Source organism: Mytilus californianus, unplaced genomic scaffold (assembly GCF_021869535.1).
Source record: "Mytilus californianus isolate M0D057914Y unplaced genomic scaffold, xbMytCali1.0.p SCAF_2, whole genome shotgun sequence".
Classification (NCBI taxonomy): domain Eukaryota; kingdom Metazoa; phylum Mollusca; class Bivalvia; order Mytilida; family Mytilidae; genus Mytilus; species Mytilus californianus.
In genome coordinates, this window is record NW_026262668.1 from 37,382,582 (window position 1) to 37,404,189 (window position 21,608).

Consider the following 21,608-nt stretch of genomic DNA (forward strand, 5'->3'; position numbering starts at 1 on the left):
GTAAATTCAATAAGGGGACAGTCTATAAAGACTGACAAAATCAAATGTTAGATTTTATCAAACAACGAAACGAATGAAAAACAACTGTCATATATTCCTGACGTGGTGCAGGCATTTTTCGAAGAAATTTGTAGGTTAAACCTGACTAGCTATGGTAATCTTTTATTATAATTCATATGGTTTTTGTATATATCCTTATTTTCAATATGGTCTGGATAGAAAAATCGTATTCTTAGCCTTTTTGTTGATGTCAAATTTCGTTGGAGAAATTAGTTGTTTTTTTTTAATTTTACAAAAACATCACAAACATTATTAACTATTTAATTGTAAACATATCATATTCAGCAGATATATTGCTATTTAAATAGAGGTGTTGTCATTTGTCAGCAAAAGTGCAATTTTGTTTGCAGTCATAGCATACGAAATACATGATTTAGCGAAAGATAATTCTTCCATACAATCAACAGATGTTATATCAGTTGTATTCACACTAAAATCAAAACAGTTCAGATTTATTCACATTTCGTTTTTTTGTCAATGATCGAACAACAAATAGAGAGAAAGTATAATTACATCTGTCAAATTTATGTTTTAAACAATTATTACAGGTCATAACAGTACGATGATTTTTTATCCATTCTATGTAGAGTGAATGCGTTTTCATTAAGTGTCTCGTCTCTCCTCGGCTATACTGACGCGACCTATGATAAATAATTGAATTTGGCACAGCCAAATTCAATAGAATATGATTGTTAAACATTGCTCTTATTTCCAATACATATTGATAACATTTGTCTTTTTTATTCATTTTTATGATTCGTGCAGCTTACAAATTGTACACGTTTGCCATCCTTCATGTTCGATATTTGCATAAGTGTAAGCTTAATTCTAAAAATCACTTCAAAAGATTTTTTTTTATATTCTATACGGAACATCAATGAAGCAGAACATCAGAAGAGCATTAGTTAAGGAACAAAATAAGCTAAAAATATTGATAGGTTATGGAGCTCCTTTTCGAGATATTTAATTTTATTTGGGTCTCAAATCGAAAGAAAAGAAATCTATAGAATCTGCTTAAATTTTGGTAAATGACCTTTTAAGAGCTATTGAAGTCTTATATGAAAGAAAAAAGGGTGTTAAAAAAATTTTTTTTTACCCTGTATCGTAGGAAAAAAACCAAAGAGTCCGAACATCTGACAAAAATTTCTTAACCTGACCTAAGTACATCCTTAAGTCAAGAATGGGTATGTTACATGTCTGCGTTATTCATCATTAATATGATAACTTGGTCGAAGACTATACCGATATACTGTTAGTCCTCTGGCGTATCACTAGTTAAGATATAGATAAGAATCATTGTGGTGCTAGGACGGATAAGAAATATAGCTCGTCAACTGTTTCGGTTCTTATATATCCTTGGCGTTCAAATATTCGACTTTTAGCGTTCCTGATCAAAGTTAATCCAGAAAAGCGCTTCCGACGCATGAAATTAATAACGTGTTGTTTTCATTCTTTACTGCTATATTTTTTTTTCATTCTTGACTGCTATAATTCCGGAATTGCATTTCGGTGTTAAATGACATCTCCTTATACCTTGGCAATATTTTGCTTTAGTTTGGTGATCCTTTTAAATTGTTTCATCATAGACGATAATGTCAACATGGTGATGGTTATTACATAGATACGATGCGTGCGGATGAATATTGGTATATCTAGAATAGCAACAACAAAAAATAATACACGTTAAACGTAATAAGCGACAACACATTACAAAATAAAATAAACTAAGGATCCGTGTTGAAGGCCGTACTTTGACCTATTATTGTTTACTTTTTACACATTGTGACTTGGATGGATAGTCGTCTCATTGGCACTCATGCCACATCTTCTTATTTATATATAATATTATTTTGAAAATTAAATGTATAAGAGCAAAAGCAGACTGATACGCAATTGTTAACAAAAGTAAAAATAATTCGATTTAGAACCCGGTAATCTATTCCCATACAACGGAGAACTGGTAGATATTTTCATCATTGAGTTATATTTCCAAGACATTTTAATAATAGCGTCATGTTCCCTAGATATTTTAACCATAGCGTCATGTTTCCTATTTTGTTATTTAAAATATCAAAATATAGGTGTTGTAGATATAATTTGAAATATATTGCAAAAAGATTATCATTTTTATTATTCAGAAATTAAAATACTGGGGTCGGTTTCACAACCTGTCATAAGATATATATATATAAGATATATATCTTAGGACATGTCTTATGATTCTCTTATGACAATCTTAGGACATATCTCAGACGTCGCCTTGAAGCTGACTTAGGATGATATTAGCAAAGATACCCTAAACCTGTCCCAAGTTCTTTAAATTTTTAAATATTAACATGGATTTATGGGAAAATTCATGTAAAGGTAGAAATTACTAAACGTATTGATTAATATTCCATAATTAGATAATTTGCAAAATTAATACAAAAAATAAGTATAATTTATATAAATAATCTATTAATAATACTCAAATATACATATGAAAATTCAAATACAAATGGAGAAAAAACAGAATAAATTGATGTCAATTTTTTTTTGTACAAGTGAGTTGAATTCAATTTGTCACTGTATCGGTTATAATAAGGTTAAAGCATAAAATCGTGCATTCTTGCTATAAATACATCGAATGTTCATTGTTGATAAATCATTTTGATAATCTTAATTTATGACTATCCTAAGACTATCATAAGACACCTCTCGTGTAGTCCTAACTTTATGACCAACTTTAAGAGATGTCCTAAGTAATGGCTAAGTTAGGACCACTTTGTGTAAGACCATCCTAAGACATGTCTTAGTAATAAGACAGCGTTGTGAAACTGGCCCCTGGATACATTAATTTGGTCTATGAACCAGATCAACCGAGACAAATGATACAATTTCGATCATAATATATAAAGCATGATTGAATGAGTCTAAATGCATATGTGTTACCGTATATTTACATATCCGTTATATTGAAAAAAGGGGGATGGAAGAAACACAAATAGTTGTATTTTTATTCAATATATTTATCATGATTTCTCTGACAAATTTCCTATATATAAAAAATGCTTATAAAGGTACGAAAGAACTGATAATAGTTAGGCGAATCCATGTAAACAGTAGCCATATTGAACAGAAAAATATACAAGGGACATCTTATGCATATATGAAAGAACTGCTCTTAAATTAAAAAAAAAACTGTTTATAAATTTTGTAATTTCCTTCATTCTTATACTGTATACTGTGGTTATTTTGTGATGAAAAATATGTTTGTAATATGGATTTTATAAGCTAAAGTACATACCCTACGGTTCACTAGATAAAAAGCTATCGGGGATATGAATTTTATTTTGCACATGTTTGAGTAAGTGTTTTCATTATAATAATTTGATGATGAAGACAAAATTCAAATTAGATGTTTATTTTATACTTATCTATTTCATACATCCGTAAGATATAATTCAGTTGTTATATAACTCTTTATTTATACGGCTTATCTGTTCGTTGAAATTAATTATAACTCCATAATTCACCTATATCTTCCATAATAAAAAAAAATAGATAAACAAAACAAAAAATTAAAGTAAAAGAAATAAACGGAAAACAATAATTACCAGTATTAACCAATCAGATTTCTGAAATAAGTCAATTTAGTAGGAATGAGACTCTGTTCGGTTAATTTGCGATTTGATTCAGTATTAAGTTCGGATTTTTAATTTATGAATTTCTGTGATCTTCTAACAAAGTGATAATTGAACGCAGTCTTACAAATTACAACATTAATTTTCGGATAAAGAGAAAAAAATCACTCCTCCAGTCTTTTCCGTTAGACACAAATTAAGCCGAACTGTTGGCGATAGGGGATAAATCAGTCACCTTGAATAATACCTGTTGTATGTTGACAGGTGGACACGTGCGAAGCTCTACCGGAGGTCATACCGATCTTAATCAGCATCTCACCTAGCTATAGCACTTCCAGAGAAATCAATACACAATGAATATTCATTGATCTCTGTCATGTGATGCTAGTGGCTGCTTTCAGGCCATTTCCACCAATTAGAACTGACACAAAGTATTAAGAATTGACTTTCTACAGAAAAACTAAATTTGTTTTCATTCTGAAAAACTTGTGGACAAGTGGGGAAAATTGTGAAAATATTTGAATAGAAACATGTCCACTTTAACGGATCTGTCACCTGGCACTACGGCTTTTCGTTCAGATAGTCCTGGAAGTCCAACACGGGCTTCTTTATCAGATATGCTTAGTCGGAACAAATTCTTAGAAGGTAAGCTTACATTTGATACCCCTTTTCCTTTATTAATAAAATTGATTGTCCGCCTGTATTTTTCAATATTGAATTGGCAGTTATTGGTTTTTATCAGTATCAGGTCCCGAATCAAATTAATTTGTGAGGGAAAGTTAGATGTCGGGGTGATTAAATAAATTGTTTTATGTAATTAGGATAAATTAGGAATTTGCTGCTTATTATTTGTAAATTAAAACTGCATTATAGTCACTTGGTATCAGTCAGAATTAAATTAACTTTCGTTCAACACTGACGCAACTTTAACAAATAGTTAAAATAAGTTTATAGTTAGTTCGCTTAACATTTTGGATCTTTTATGTAGTGTTGAAAATGGTTATAAACATAATTATGTTGAAGATTTTTAAGTTTAAGGTGAGTTAATATTATAAAATTCAGACAAGGATCCACACGATTTGCAATATATGAATAAATTTAATTTTTAATTCTTTAATTTTATTTTTGATTCTTTAATTTATAAATATAGCAGACCATTCATTTGCACTAAATATTACAATATCAACGGTCTGGAAATAAATTAAAGATCAGTCGGTCAAATTTAATTAAAATTAAGAATTAGTTTGTTAACAAACCGACATCGTAGATAATGTCTCACTGGTTTTCTTTTCAAAATCGTCACCAATGTGGTAAAGAGTTGTGCTGTTTCAGTCTATTGTTAATATAAAATTAATTTTGCATCAAATTGGTATTTCAACACCCCGTTTAAAAGCACAATGGTATCGCTTTTGTGTCATTGTTAACTTAATAATTGAAACTGGTGTTTCACTTTGTTAAATTTCAATTAAAGCCTCAGATGTTCCGAGAATGCGGGTATTCACAAACAGAATGGGAGATGACATAGATATCATTCAAAACCGCATTGCAACATGATTTTTTCATGACAAAACTGAAAGATTAAAATCAAAAGAATTATTTCATTTTTAGAATGTAATTTTGAAAGCAAATGATACATATCAAGGTACATGATTCTCCAGGATAAATAAAATATGATTAATTTAAATAATGTTGATTTTGTGCCATGTTAGCATTGATAAATTGAAAAATAAGAGATTTTAATTAGTTTATTTATTATTAAAGAATTTCACTAATTATATAATAATTATGATAATCACAACAATCCAATTTATATTAGTTTAGAGTTCGGATGGTTAAAAACTATTCAACTTTTTAATACTTTGTAAGTGAATTGTATATATATTCCTCTTTATACAAGTTTTAATGTATTCGAAAACGCTTTTTGTTCTGCTTATAAATGAAGATTGGTCGAAGTTTTTAAATAGAAACTAAAAATTTTAATTGTTTGTCGGAAATTTCAAAACGTTTGTTATAAGATAGATTATTCGTTTATTTTAGAAATATTGATGTTTCCGTAATATAAGTTTTATTTTGTAGAATGTACACTTTTAAAAACCTAAACTAGACTTTGTGACACGAAAAGTATATTCCGAAAGCAGATAGAATCAAGCATTCAGTTTATACTATGGAAAAGAGTAAAAGAAAACCTCTCCAAGCCATTGCTGGATGTTTTATTTTAAAAGTTTATCTGTAGGAATTGTGATGTATATTAATAAGATAAATTATGGTTAAAATGAATTTTGTTGATTCCTTCCTTTTTTATTTTATCCTTACTTGATGAAGGTGGAAATTAATGTTAAAATTTGAATTAATAATGAAATGTTTAACTTACTTTTTTCTGTATCAGTTTTTATTAAAAATGGTTCATAATCCTATCCAAACATTAAATGTTGGTATAGTTCAAACCGCATTGCTCACTTTACTAAACAGAAAAACAAAACGAAAATATATATTAAAGAAAGTTCTAAATTCATACTAGCATTAACATTTTTTCTCTTTTACAAAATATGACAAAATAAACACAACAACTATTTTTGTCCATTAATGAAGTTCATTTTTCAATTGTATCATTATACGACGTCGGTGTCCCCTTACCGGTATTATATGTTTAATAAGTCTGTTCAAAATAAGAATTCCCTTCTCAGTTAAAGTCAAATGTACATTGCCCATTTAGCATATATGCTAATCTTCTTGGATTAGTTAAGAGTTCAGTCGTAATATGTAGATCTCGAGGCCACTGTCGCCTCCCTCGAAAGGGTTTTCTTTTCATATTTTTGTAAACGTATAAGAATTTTGCAGATTTACAGTGTCAATCTTTTAAATCGATTATTATCCATAAAACCTTCAGCACTTTTTTATGCATAAGGCCGGTTTGGTGTTTTTCATGTAAAAGTCTTTGATTAACCTTTACAAAATGACCTGTTTGGTTTCTTTTTTTTTTTTCATTTTTACATCGATACCATTATTTTACCTGGAATACTCATACCTTATTAACCTTGTAAAATTTATTGATAAAAAAGAATACCGCTAGTCATTCCTAGATAATGTATTCACACGTGTATAGATATACAGATTACTGTTCTAAAAAAAAAATAACTCTAAATCAATATAAATTTGCAAAGTTTTTATTCATATAACATATAGTATAGTTGACGTAAAATGTACTAAATTGTGTATTCGATATATATGATTTTATAACTTGTCTTGAAATGGTGTTGCATGCTTATTTTATGTACTCGTATTATACCCGATCAACTTAAACTCTTATATATTATATTACAAAATCATCTGAATTTTTGATACGATATGAAACTAGACTGCATTTTTACAGAAGTGAGGTAAATCAGTTGAATACAAATAGTTCGCAAATTCGTCATTATATCAGTACGCTTAGGGTAACTTGTGTCTTGTTATCTGGTTTTATCCTTCGTGACCCCAAGGGTTACCACATGTACAGCTGGAACTATTTGAATGAGACCCATACGTATATTTTAACATGCTTTTCACTGTTTTACTACCAAGTTTTATCTATTTATAGCGGAAATTATGGGACGAGAAGTAACTTTGACATATACTCTCTCAATATTAACCCTTTCGGTGCACCTTGTCTTCTCAAAACATGCCACTCAATATGCAGAGGTTTGTGTGATGATGATTGTTTTCCGACGTCATTTTTGCCATGGTCTTGTAATATTCATTTTCTGATTGTCTACTTTGCAACCTTTTGAGACTCGCCACTTCTAAGCGGGTCAATCTGACATATATCAAACCACCACGGTCATGTACACAGATATTAACGGATGCGGTCACATTCATGCAGTGTTTTTATATGATAAAAAAAAAATCGTCAACATCTGTATTGTTAAAAAAAAAATAGAAACACGATAACAGTTCATCGTACAGAATTACAATAGCGTAAAATGTCCGAAGTTAATGTTGCCATGCAGCATATTTAGAGTTTAACTAGAGTCATTGCTCAACTGGCATTTTAACAGAACTTGTATTAACAAGATTTTTTACAAATATATTTCTTTCGGAAAAAACGATGCCGTCAAAATTAACTTACCACCCAGATTGGACAAGTAAAGCAGATCTTTAATTCTTTTATATTGTCTCTGGGGTTTTTGATAATTTATAAAAGCTAAATTTTACATATTATTCTAAAATTCAATATCGGTTTTTTTTTTACTTAAAACTCTGACAGATAATATTTTTTTTCTAAAAAGTATACTCTACGGACACACACATATGATTTCGTTGATTATAGGATATACTGCATTTATCTCTGCAAATAAAAAATGATGCGTATTTGATAAGCAAAAATGCAAGAACGCCATAAAAGTTATTTAATATCTATGTTTTTTTTTTTTATTTGTAATGCAATTCCACTTCGTAACTGTTTTGGCCTTCCAACTGTAATGATTCTAGCGCCATTAATGAGTCTTATGTGTATATTGTATTATAAGCCTGGTATATTTGATGAGTTTGTAGAAGTATCCAACCCATTTTATTTATCAAGTGAATGATAAAAGTTTAGCAAAATGATCAAAATAACTTCTCCTAGTATCCTTCCCTTACAATTTATTTATATGTATTTGTGTATTTGGATGTAACTACAGGAATACTCTTTACAACCATGCATGTCTTTTGTTCTGTTTTGTGTACCGGAATCTGCATTGTACAAATGCGAGCCATACATGTTGTGGGATTAAAGAAACCAGGAACATATATATTGATATCCAGAAGAAACTATATATATATATATATATATAGGTAAGGAGATGTGGTTTGAACGCCAAGTGATACAACTATCAACATGAGACCAAAAGGACGAGGATTTTAACATCTATATAGGAGGTCACCGTGCGGCCTTCAACAATGTGCAAAAACCCATACCATATACTTAAGAAAACCAACGGCCCGATTTATGGGAAAATATATATAAGAAGAACAAATATTGCAGTATGTTCGTTAATAGTCTTAGCCTTAATAAGAGGCTCCCCCTTAGGCTCACATTAAACTTAAATATAACCTGTACATTTATCCCTTTATGCATGGGTGAAATACAGAACTAAAACTGTATTAACCAATTATATACTTGTAAAATAATCTTCAAGATTTCTTGTTGAGAAACTAGATATTATACGTTTTTTCTCGAAAATTGGTTAAAAACCTGAATGACATTGAGTTGAGATTTTGCTATGGAAATGCATTATTGATATCTTATTGATTTTCGAATTTTGGAGAAAATCCGCTTTCCGTGTTGTCAGGTAATTTACATTGCAAATGAAAAGTACAAACAGACGTTAAAACTTGTAACTTGTCTTGGTTGATCGACCGAGCTTGTCAGAATAACGGTTTTCTACCGCACGTGCCCGCTAGGTAACTGACGCGTGCACGCTATCAAACGACACACCTGCTTCGTGATTATTACAAGTTAATCATAAATTTAACAAATTTTGTCAAAAAAAAACCACCTGAATAGAATAAATGGATGAATCGTCCCATTTGACGACACGATAAAATTGAATAAAATAAGTCAGACGATTCGACCCTGGTTTGAATATGTTCATCAGTGTGTGAAGTTATCTCAAATTAAGAACTCATAAACTTTGATTTTTTTTTTATAGAAGTAAAGTTTTTATCAAAAATCAGTACATTATCATTAAATACATTGACATGCAACTTTGCTTTGTTATTTGACTTCAGAAAAGTGTGTATCTCTTATAATTTTCTTTTTCATATGCTATAAGACGTTAGACATATGTTAATAAGATAATGCTGTGACTGGTCAATTCTTTCTAGAAAAACGCTACCAGTGGGAATGTATAGTCATTGGACCTATTAATGGTTGTCATTCAATTTTAAGGTTTTATGCCCCGAAAGACCCTTTTAAACGACCCCTACATGTACCAGGTCTGGAGTATGGTATACTAGTATAGTCAGTCGCAAATACTGTCCTATTGATTTTCGCTTGACAAGACTCTTCCCAAACGTGGCTAATATATTTATATGGCATTAAAATCGTTTAAAAATACGTTTTCAATCCAAAAAAGAATTTCTTTATTAAATTTACATATCAGAGTATTACTTAAATTGCTCGTATTATAATCGCAAGTAGTTACATAGATAAGATACCAGTAAATGTACATTAAACCTGTTAAGCAATTCAGATTTAATGACTTCGGCGAACTCGATATCGGTAATAGTCCACTTTTCAGTTATGTCGAGGCCATCGTTTGTTCAAGGTTTCGGATGCCCAAACATTGCAAACTCGAACATTTTTTCCAAATTCTCTTGTGATGCATCATAATTAAAACTGTTGAATCTTATCTTAAGCGCTGATGAAATTAATAATGAATTACCACTGCAAGGGCGCCACATTATTGTAAAGAATTTTGAAGTTAATGATAATTCATTGCATTCGATTCTATTCATTTCATTCAAATCTCTTCATTTCAGGGTCAAATTAAATGATACTTTCTACTTGTATAACTTGAAAGTCTATTTTATTCCGAATAAAACAAACATTGTTTTAATTGCAATAATTTTTAGCTCTCTAATATCCATAATTTTACCTGAAAACCATATTAACGGAACATTGATCAGAATAAAACTCAGGTGAAACGGAAATAAAAAGGTCTTTAAAGCAATTGCTATCAATCCGTCTGCATGCTAACGGCGAAGTCGTCAATGCGTTAAACAGATAAAATCGGAAACAATGACGGTACGACAATGAATAGAGCGCTCTCCGCTGGTACTAGATTGAAAACAAAATATTTCCTGCAAGTTGAAAGATAAAACTTCCGAAGCTAGGAAGTAATTTACCTTTTTATTGAGCGGAGTAACGGTTCTAAGCTTTGTTATTTTATCACGGAAGCCATCAGCCGTGAAATGTTTCGTTAAAATGTAAATTTAATACGTTATATAAAGTAAATAGTGATTTTTTTCTGTTTGGACAATGGCTTCAGGGACTTCAACATATTTATTGTTTTATTAAATCCCAACTCTAAAACTAAAATCATGCAAATACTTGTTGAAAACTAAAATAGTATATTCACTGGTCAGCTTCATGCTTATTATATACGTGTATTTTGAATGGTCATTGCTTTAAATGATCAAAATAATCAGCTGCACATGTGTTACGCTTATTTGTGTGTGGTTTCGTTATTATAAGATTTGACTTATAGTTCAAAAATAAAATTCTAATTTTCAACTAACTGTTCTAACTGATGTCTTATTGTGCCATTTAAGATATTATCAAAAGTTTGAAGACTAAAATTCTTCTTGAAAAATATACAAGACGAACTTTAAACTTGTATAAATCATAACGTGAACATTCGATGCGGAAACTTATTTTCACACTAAGCTTAATCAGACAGTTTAATGTTTAAACAACCTTAAAAATTGAAATAGAATCACTTTCAATGTTTTAGTATTTCTAAGCAATGTTTTAGTCAGACGTTTTGAAAATTGCCCAGATGTGCATCACGTGCCATTCAAAGCTGAACAGCGTCGGTCACATGAGACAGGAAACCGTACTAACGTAGATACGGATAGCTGTAAAATTTACATTGGCCAGGCACGTGTTTAGCACGTGCCTGAATATTCAGGCTTCCGAAAGTAAAATATAAAATGACAAGAGGAATTCCGATGGGAAAGATAACGGTTGGAAATAACTTTCACTAATAGTTTCCACTTTGTTTGTATATAATGCACAAATGACAAGCACAATTTTACGATTTGCATCGAGAGATCCCATAAAGAAAGTAAGCAGCTAATTTCTATGACATTGCAAAACAGTTTATGAAATAAGTCGAGCATACTAATTTTGAAAAGACTTGAATTTCACTACTTTGGAATAAGGGATTTTTTCCTAATTGAATTGTTTCTGAAAGTTGTCTGGGTGGTAATAGATTAACGATAGTGATGGTTCATCGGATTCGTATAGCTTAACAAAAACAATTGTTTTGATTTTTCGTAACATGTATATCAGTTAAAAAACACCCAACTTCTATCGAAGATATAATCATCAAAGGCACTGTGACAACTTAACCAAAAATTTAGAGCAGAGTGATATAATTTTTAAAAATCTCCTTCAATTTGAGCCGTACATATTTTATATAGAAAAGGATTGTATACCAGTCATTAGTAGATTTACATTGGATTAAAGAAAATAGTCGTCTTAGTAAGTTAATAAGTAAAAACTATCAAACGACCATCATTATTGTACAGAGTATCATGTAACTTCCCCATTGACTGTCAATTTAAAAAAAAAGTGAAAAACCAAGTTTACAAAATGTCTTAATCTACAGTCATTGTTCATTTGTCTTATACATGACATTTGGACTCTGGTGGATAGTTGTGTCATTGGCATCCTTACCACAAATCCTTGTTTTTATATAGTCAAATCAGTTGATGACATTTTTTACTTGAGATTTATTATCTAAAATCATATAATTCAAAAAAGTATGACGTCATGCAGTTTGTTTAAGTAAAATTCTGAAACAGTAATATAATATCTCTATTTATTGTTTATTATTGTAGCGATAATACATGTTATTGTAATATTTCTCACAATTTGTAACCGCTGGGTATAATTCTATTGTCGACAGTTTGTCTCTAGCCAGGTGATGTACCGTCCTCGGGGTAGAATAACATATAACAGGTGCTTCCCTGTAACAAAAGGCGTTGATCACTCCGCTCATCTTCAAGTGATAAATTGCACTTCAGAAGTCGGGGTCAACACTCCAACTTTTATTAATCCTCAAGTGCCAGCACGGGTCAGTTTCATCTTATCCCAGAAGTGACCACGTCACTCAAAACCTACAACTGGTCATTATAACGATCGAAAATCGATGAACAAAGGTCGTGCGAAATTGACCCCGAATTATTGTCCAGTAGGGTAATATAGTATCGTCCTTATGCGCAAAAATATGGCATGAAATTATTTTATTTGTTCTTTAATAGCGCTAATCTTGATCATAGATGAGATCAAGCCAATTTAATACCTCTCAAGGCGATTATTAAAGTGATATAAAAGATACTTTTTATGCGGACTATCCTTATTAGTAAAATGATACATACAGTAAGGCAGTTGTGCTCTGCAAACGTTAACTCTTTATATCTTTTCATACAGATGTTTCCAGAAGGAACCTTCATATATATACTTCTGTTAAAACTTACAATAGGCCAAAAGAAGACATTTAATGTACTTGTTTTATATGAGAACCAAACCAAAAATATTTAAATGTTTGTACCGTTTATACCGGATAATTTACAAATGCTTGTCATTTCTATTATTCTAGACAGAAATATCAACTAAAATAAAATAAAATCGCATGCTTTAACTGTTCCTTGTAAAACCAAAATTAAGAGATGAGCTAATTTTCTACGTCCATAATTTAGAATCTAATGAAGTCGCAGTGCGATTGACCAATCACAGAGCGAATCTTGAAACAAAACATAATGCAAATGAGGTGTCTTGATATTTGTAGAATTGAAGAGGCGGTATTCTTCATATTCAATAAACCTTAACCAGCACAATCTGGATACATATTTCATAACAAACCCTATCTATGAATAAATTATCGATGTTTCCTTAAGTTAAACAAGCGGATATTATTCATAGCATTTTCTGAAACATGTATTTTACCCAACACGACGCAGCATGGACCGTTTAAAACAGCAGTCTTAATGTCTGTTTTCATATTTCTACGTTTTTCTTCAACAGATGGTGCACAGCGTTGACAAAGCTTTTCCAAGAGATTCCGTGTGGTGTCGATTTCACAATTAGAACCCCGAGGCCACCGTCTTATTACTGGTTTCATCGAATTGTCGACAATTATCTAACAAAATTATAGCTTCTCTTTAATTAATGTATATTTTATTAATGTCAATATCTCAGACCCAATAATTTTTGTATCCAATATTGGTCAATGATTCATGAAAAATATGATATCATATTTTATGTTACCAAAATTTGAATAAACTTGCTAACCTGTTATATCCACTTTGATGTATCAAGCATGCTGGGAAATATTGAAATTTAATTATTTCATTATTTTAATGCATTTTCTTCTAAATGTCGGTTAAATGTCATGATACATATGCCACAGTCTAGGTTGACGACTTTTTATTTATTCATCTATTTGTTTATTCATTTAATTAATAAGATAGTTTTATATGAACCTTTTTGCGAAATTTTAAAATGCGAATGAATCAAACAGAAATTATCCACAAGAGAAAACACAGCAAAAATAGATTTTATTAAAAAAAAATTATTAAAGCTAAATATGCCGAATACGTTATTCAAATTGATCTATCAGTTTATTAAAAATCCATTCATGTCCACAAAATAATCATAATTTTTTTTCTTACTAAATTCTCTTTTTTCAAACAAGGAAAAGTTACGGAGTCCGACAACACCTAAAATTACAAATAGTTTGTTTTTTGGTTTATTTTCATGTTACTGAACATGAAGAAAATCAGAAAATTTTATAACAGTCTGATTCCTGAAAGATTTCAAATCAGTTTCAACTTAATTATAAAGTGTGTGGTGAGAAAGTCAATTTCATGCACTTTTCATAATAACTTGATCAATTACTTTTATTGATTGATTGATTGATTGATTATTTGGCGTTTTGGCGTTTTACGCCACTTTTGTCACTGTTGTTTATTTTATGGCGGTCAGTTTTCATTGGTAGAGAAAACCGAAGTGCCCGGAGAGAATCACTAACATTTGGCAGGAAGACTGACAGTCCTCACAACCTCAGTGTTGACAGGATAGTGGTACAGTTTTTGAACTTCTTAGACCACTCGGCCACACAGGCACCCTCAATTACTTGGAACTTATTTTTGTCTCAAATGATTCTAGGTTATTTGAAAATTTGTTATGCTAGAATCGAAACAGTGTATGGCATTCTATTTTCGATTTTATCATGATACTAAGGCTGTTTTTAGTTGTATTTCGATCTTGTGGGTTTTTTATTTTCTCAAAAATATGGCATTTTCATGTAGGCATTTTAATGAGAAAATCTCCAACAAACCAAAGACTGCCAGCAATAACCTCTTATTAAATTTATTATTGTTGGCATTCATATAGTATGTAAGATCTTATTTTTGAAATACGTGTATTACCAGAAATTTTTTATATCTATTTTCCGCATACATGGAAAGTTGTCTCCTCTCCCACCAATCTTAGAATCGAAACAGAAAATTGATGTCAACAAATCAAACTTTTTGTAATGTATAAGGGGCTTTTATAATAACGTCTGTCATATAAATTTTAAAAGTTTTTTTAATCATTTTGTTTTAATTTCAAGATATGTATAATTTACAAAAACATCGTTGTTCGAATGGTATATGACAAACAACAAAGTTTTCAATATTACATCTGCAATGTGAAATGTATTTTAGGTTTAATGGAAATGGAATTATGGTTTTGCCTATTTTTACCTTACCCACTTTATTCTTGAAAATCTTTTGTTTTATAAACACGTGATTCGCAAATTCAAAATAAATTAACGATTTATAAATATGATGCATCCGAAATGCTTTTCTGGATTTACCTTCATTAGGAACGCTCAGATCCAAAAATTTGGAAACCTGCACTGGTCTGATGATATCATTAGGGACAAACAGTCCACCAGCAGAGGTACCCACACAGTGCTAGAAAATAAAATTTACGATTTATAAATTTTCAAGTGAGTAAATAAAGCGAAAAAATCAGATAGTGCATTACGAATATCTGTGTTGTACATTATTCTGATGTCAATCTTTATTCTTGTATTGTTGGTCTTAGATAGATTCCTTATTCTTAATTCTATTTGCTTTTATTTCAGCTGCAATTCCAAAATGTGCCGGATGTGGAGAACCTATATTAGACAGATTTATTTTAAAAGTTTTGGAACGTTCTTGGCATTCTAAATGTTTAAAATGTTCTGACTGTAAACTACAGCTAAGTGACAAATGTTTTTCAAAAGGAGATATGGTGTACTGCAAAGATGATTTCTTCAGGTGAGTTTCTTTTGTGATTTTATAGCTGACTTATTTGGGTTACTTATCTGTTGTGACAATTATATTTACATATACTGTCTTTATGGATCTTTTTGTCTTCTTATTAGTTTGTTGTTTTTTTTTTTTAATTTAAACTGCTTTTATTCTTTTTTATATATATCATCCTTCATTAAGTTTTTATACAATGCAAGTTTTTAAAACATTTTCGTGTTTTGACTTTTTCGTGGACTCGGAGTTCTCTAGATTACAATATATATACAAGAATTGCATATTTACGAATTATTATCCAATTGACCTTAATTTCTCTCCCGATTATCGCCCGGAACATGGATGAAATATTTGCCACTGGACGTTAAGCAACAAACAATCAATCTCTCCCTTCCAAATGATTTGATACCGCCATTTGACCAGTCATTGTAAATAATTACGTTCGAATTTACCTCGAAACTATATCAGTCCCGCCGAATAAGCAATTTTTAGTTTCATATAAAGAAAACCTTAAAAGGATTTAAAAAGACTTTGTATTATAGAAAAGATTGCATAACATCTGTTTTACATAAGAAAAGACGGTTATTTTATTATGAAGTCTGCTGATTTTAATAACGTTATACAGAGTGTAGATATAGTATCATCCCAAAGTCCAAATCGACTACGGAGATTTGATATTGTTTTATCTATATCAAACAAATATATGGGTTTTAACAGAAAATGCACTACCTTATTTCCAACCCATGTATATATACGTATGAAGATTTTGCAATGAACTGGATCATTTTCTTACGTGAAGGTTAGCTGGTCATGAAATATACATTAAGCCAATGTAACGATAGGCAGGTCCCTGAGGAGATATGGGTTCTGAATAATTGATCACATTCGCAACGTTTCCACTATCAATACCGTATATGTCGGTTACTTCAAGAGAAGGAAAACACTTTTTCTTTTTTCCCTATGTTTTGTGTCTTTTTTTCCCTGTTTACATTTAAGAATTCGGATCTTATCAGATTTCCCAGGACTCAGTTCGGATCGGTTAATTTTTCATAAAAGTATACTTCCATGCAGACACGATGTATAAGACGCGTTAATTGTATACACTCGAAATATGTACTTTTCAAATAATATGAGAGACTTATATAATGTAACCCAACATTGACATCAATAAAATTCTCTGTTTTTATACCTTATAAGAAAGGTTCGATAAAATTGTCCCTGGCATACCTTAATCTTCTTATAGCTTAATACCCTTAAGCATGATATTCTGACATAAGACCAGTTTAAATATAGTGAACGCGAAAATATGCTCTTCTATAAAGCTTCAGATATTAGTTGCACTCAAAAACTATAAAGCATGGCACCGTTTGGTTAATTCCCAGAAATAATTCGAATCTTCTTGAAAAAAATGTAAAATAACAAAAATACCGAACTCAAAAGAAAAGTCAAAACAGAATGTCCTTTATCATATGGCAAAATCAAAAGCTCAGACATATCAAACGAATGGAAAACAACTATCATATTCCTGACTTGGTACATGCATTTCCTTATGTAGAAAATGGTGGATTAAACCTGGTTTTATAGCTGGCTAAACCTCTCACTTGTATGACATTCGAATAGAATTCCATTATATTGACAACAATGTATACGGTTCTTTTAGCCGTGCTTCTTTTGTATTTTCAAGGTCTTATACAAATATTCGGTCTTTTTGGATCATATCAGTGCATGCATATTGCTTTTTTGTTAAAAAAAAAACTCTTAAGTAGATGAAAATTTGAAGCGAAACTGAAAATTGATTTTAAATCTTGTCTTATCAAGTTTTGCATTAATTTGAATGCACTGGAAAAAAAATACATTTCCGCGAAAAGAAAAACAAATCTGATTATGGCTCCAAAAACTAGCAATGAACTAGCATGAACAATTAAATTCAATTTTATTATTTATAAGAGTAAATGATGGGTTACACAAACATACATTTTTACACCCGCCAAACTCTGTATGTGCCTGTCCAAAGTCAGGAGCATGTAACTCAGTGGTTGTCGTTGGTTGCTGTCTGTCATATTTGTTTTTCATTAACTGTTGGTTTTTCTCATTTGAATTCTTTCACATTTTGTCTGTGCTTTTTGTAGCTGGCCACTGTATATGTTTTGCTCGTCGTTGAAGGCCGTACGGCGACTTATAGCTGCTTCAGCCACGTCATTTAGACTCTGGTGGATATTTGTCTCATGGGCTATCATGCCACATCTTCTTATATTTATATTTTTGCAGGTAATCTACAATAACTCCTTGGAAAGAACGTTGTGGTATTATTCAATAAATATTGTCAAAAGCTTCTTTTGTTTAAGGTAATCAGGAAATCTCTAATTTCTATGAGAGAAAAAAAACGCATGCTGAAACGAAATAAAATCGTAACTTCTTACTGGCATGAAAGAAAAAAGACTATTTTCACTTATCTTTGCATGTCTGCTAATACCAGATGAATATTTTACACATGTCATACATCCTTAATAACCTTTAAAGACAGGTAACGTCTGTCATATTACAAAGCGTCTTATTGATTCAGTTTGTATAATTCTTTTTATCTTAGCTTACAAACTGACCAACTTTCTACAATCACATAACACTATGTGATGCTAATTCTCCCTATTAGGAAAATCGGATTCTGGCAGATTAAAAATCAGGTGTTTCCTTCAGTTCGTAGCTATTCGCCTAATCTTAGATCGAAATTAAATTCTCGATTACCTTAAACGTATTTTTTGTATTATGCAAGATTTAAGGTTGATTTTTTATTATGGTCTCAACACGCACAAACATGTATTAAGATTCACAAATAACAATCAAGGCAAATACAACAATCTACAAATATGCAAATATGCACCAATCTAAAAAGATTTATAAAAAGACTTTTAAAATATGATATATACTGCTTATCTTCACCAATTAGTTAGTAAATTGCTTTGCAAATTAAAAAGCTAGGGAAATAAAATACTGCTTCTCCTTAATAAAATATGTAGCAGTTTTGGGCACATCAAGTAGCAAATTTCTCATTACTGAATAAAAATATGAAATATCTCAATACACTGTATCAGAATATAAATCAAAATAATAATTAAAGCTTCATTTATCATACGTTGTCTCAAATTTGCATACAAAGGGAATTTTAAAATGACCAAAAAATCCTTTTCTTCAAAAGGATCGCCATTAAATTATCTCTGCTCGTGGATTTTGTTTCGGCAATACCTTTCAGTTTCGTCCAATTTCAAAAGTGCTGCAGATTTATTGCTCTTTGTTTAGTTTACCTGTTCCAAGTAAAAATTACATTTGGTCTTTATTGTTTTCGAGTTTTATTATTCAATATATTTACAAAATGCTGTCAAAAGACACGAAGTGACATAAGAAGAAGTCCCAAAGGGTACATTTTCTATGAAATGAATGGGAAATAATCAAATCACAAAAACTTTCTGTTGATTTCCATCATTGCAAACCGTTTAACTTCTGAAACTAGGTAAACTTTGAATATAGGAGGGTCTGGTTTGGGTTTAAAAACTTAAGAATAATGTGAAAAAGTGCAGAATAAAGGCCCAATAAAAACAAAGAATAGAGAAAAATAGGCCCAAAAAATAAAGAATAGAGACTAATGGGTAGCTGAAATATAAAGAAAAGAGAATAATGGGCAAATGAAATAAAGAACAGAGAGAGATGGCTTGAAAATTAAAGAATACAGAAATGGAGGACCACCATCCAGACCATCATATAACTCTCAAACAATATCAATTTTAGCTCACCGTTCCGAATTCGGAACGGTGAGCTTTTGCCATCACTTGGCGTCCGTCGTCGTCCGGTGTCGGACGGCGTCGTCCGTCCGGTGTAAACTATTTCAAACATCTTCTTCTCTGAAACTACTGAACAAATTCCAACCAAACTTAAGCTGAATGATCCTTAGGGTATCTAGAATAAAGTTTGTGTTTTATTTTCTGTTTCGTCAAAAAACATGGCCGTCATGGCTTAAAATAGAACATAGGGGTAAAATGCAGTTTTTTTGTTATATTTTAAAGACTAAAGCATTAAGAGCAAATCTGACATGGGGTAAAAATGTTCATAAGGTCAAGTTCTATCAGCCCTGAAATTTTCAGATGAATCTAACAACCCATTGGTAGTATAAATATAAAATTGATAATTATAAGGAAATTTTGCAGTTTTTGGTTATTATCTTGAATATTATTATAAATAAAGAACAGCAAAACTGTTCAGCAAAGTAAGATCTACAAATAAGTTTATATGACCAAAATTGCCAATTGACCCCTTAAGGAGTTATTGCCCTTTAAGGACAATTTTACACAATTAGTTTATCATGTTTTTTAACTTTAAAAAATCTTCTCCTCTGAAACTACTGAACCAAATTAAACCAAAATGATTCTTAGGTTATCTAGAATAAAGTTTGTGTTTTATTTTCTGTTTCCTCAGAAAACATGGCCGCCATGGCTAAAAATAGAACATAGGGTGAAATGCAGTTTTTGACATATCTCAAAAACTAAAGCATTTAGAGCAAATCAGACAAGAAGTTAAAGTATTCATTAGGTCAAGGTCTACCTGCCCTGAAATTATCAGCCGAATCGGGTATCTGATTTTTAGGTTATTGTCCCTGAATTGATGATTTTAAGGAAATTTTGCAGTTTTCGGTTATTATCTTTTCCAATTGAGATGAGCCAATGATGCATAAGAATCGAAACCGTTGAAGAGCTATATGACCAAAAAAGACTTAAAAATGATAGCAAAATCTATATAAAGTCAACAAATTATGAATTATATCTGGTGAAGACATATAACAAATACTGACGTACATTGCCCGACAATCTCACTGTAAAATACGAAAATATTACAACCTACTACAATTTACTTTTCTTTTAAAGATGCAGAAATAAACGCTATAATGCGAGTGTCAAAATATTCAAATATGAAGTGTTGTCCAACTTTTACACAAAAATCCAACTTTCCGAAATTTAATAGACCATATGAGCATTTCGAAAAAAATATTTCTTGTTAATATAGTGCACGAAAACACTCAATTTATTAAACGATATAGTGGATAAAATGGGTATCAGCTGGTCTGATTTAATCAAGTTGATCTGTTAAAACAGACAGAACATCTACAAAAATTGCTTTCAGTATTTTAATCTCGTGATCATTGAATCTTTTGTTTCGTTAAAGTTTAAACAAAGGTCCGTAATCATCAGATGTGAATAATGTAAATTAAAGGCTTTATTAGGATTTAGAAAGAACTTTAAAATTATTAATACGGCTTCTATTTGATCATTCAAGACTACGTCAAGTGTAGAAGACCTTAAGGTGTATTTGTTACAAGAGGGTCATTCCCGGATCTTCTTGGAAAAGTGGATGTCAACAGTACGTTTTATTTATATTGACGTAAGCATGGGGTTTCCCAATCATCCGGGACGCTGCTATACACTTTTTAATTTTCATTATTGACGTTAGCAAGGGGGTTCATAAACATCAGAGACTTTGCTGTTTTACAAATAAAGTTCAAGTTCATTTATATGTTTATTTGTGTGTGTTCCGGTGTGGTTTCTTTTCTTTTCACAATTCATTTTTGTTTCCAGCTAGAAACATTTAACATTTGGAATAAGAAATATGATACATTTTGTCGTCATGATGTCTCCGGAACTCTTACACAATTTTAAGATGACATTTTGTTTTCTTTTCCTTTTCCTCGGCAGGTTGTCGATTTGACTGGCCATTTTATCCCCCCCCCCCCTTTTTCGTATAAAAAAATAGTGCTTGTCTTTAAATCAGTGGGAAAGCAAAAACACAGTGACGGGAAAGAGAACTGTAAAGTGTTGGGACAATAATAAAAATTATAAC

The 21,608-nt window shown here is 30.9% G+C and overlaps 1 protein-coding gene across 1 annotated transcript in view; it reads left to right on the forward strand.

The window, feature by feature from the left end:
* Window positions 1–4,174: 4,174 nt before the first annotated feature.
* The window catches only part of LOC127729818 (LIM/homeobox protein Lhx3-like), a 30,626-nt gene continuing 13,192 nt past the window's right edge, over window positions 4,175–21,608 (forward strand). Inside the window, exons 1-2 of the mRNA XM_052237735.1 lie at window positions 4,175–4,328; window positions 15,566–15,740. Coding sequence (XP_052093695.1) covers window positions 4,214–4,328; window positions 15,566–15,740 — 290 coding nt within the window. The 5' untranslated portion in view covers window positions 4,175–4,213. The remainder of the gene's footprint in view (window positions 4,329–15,565; window positions 15,741–21,608) is intronic.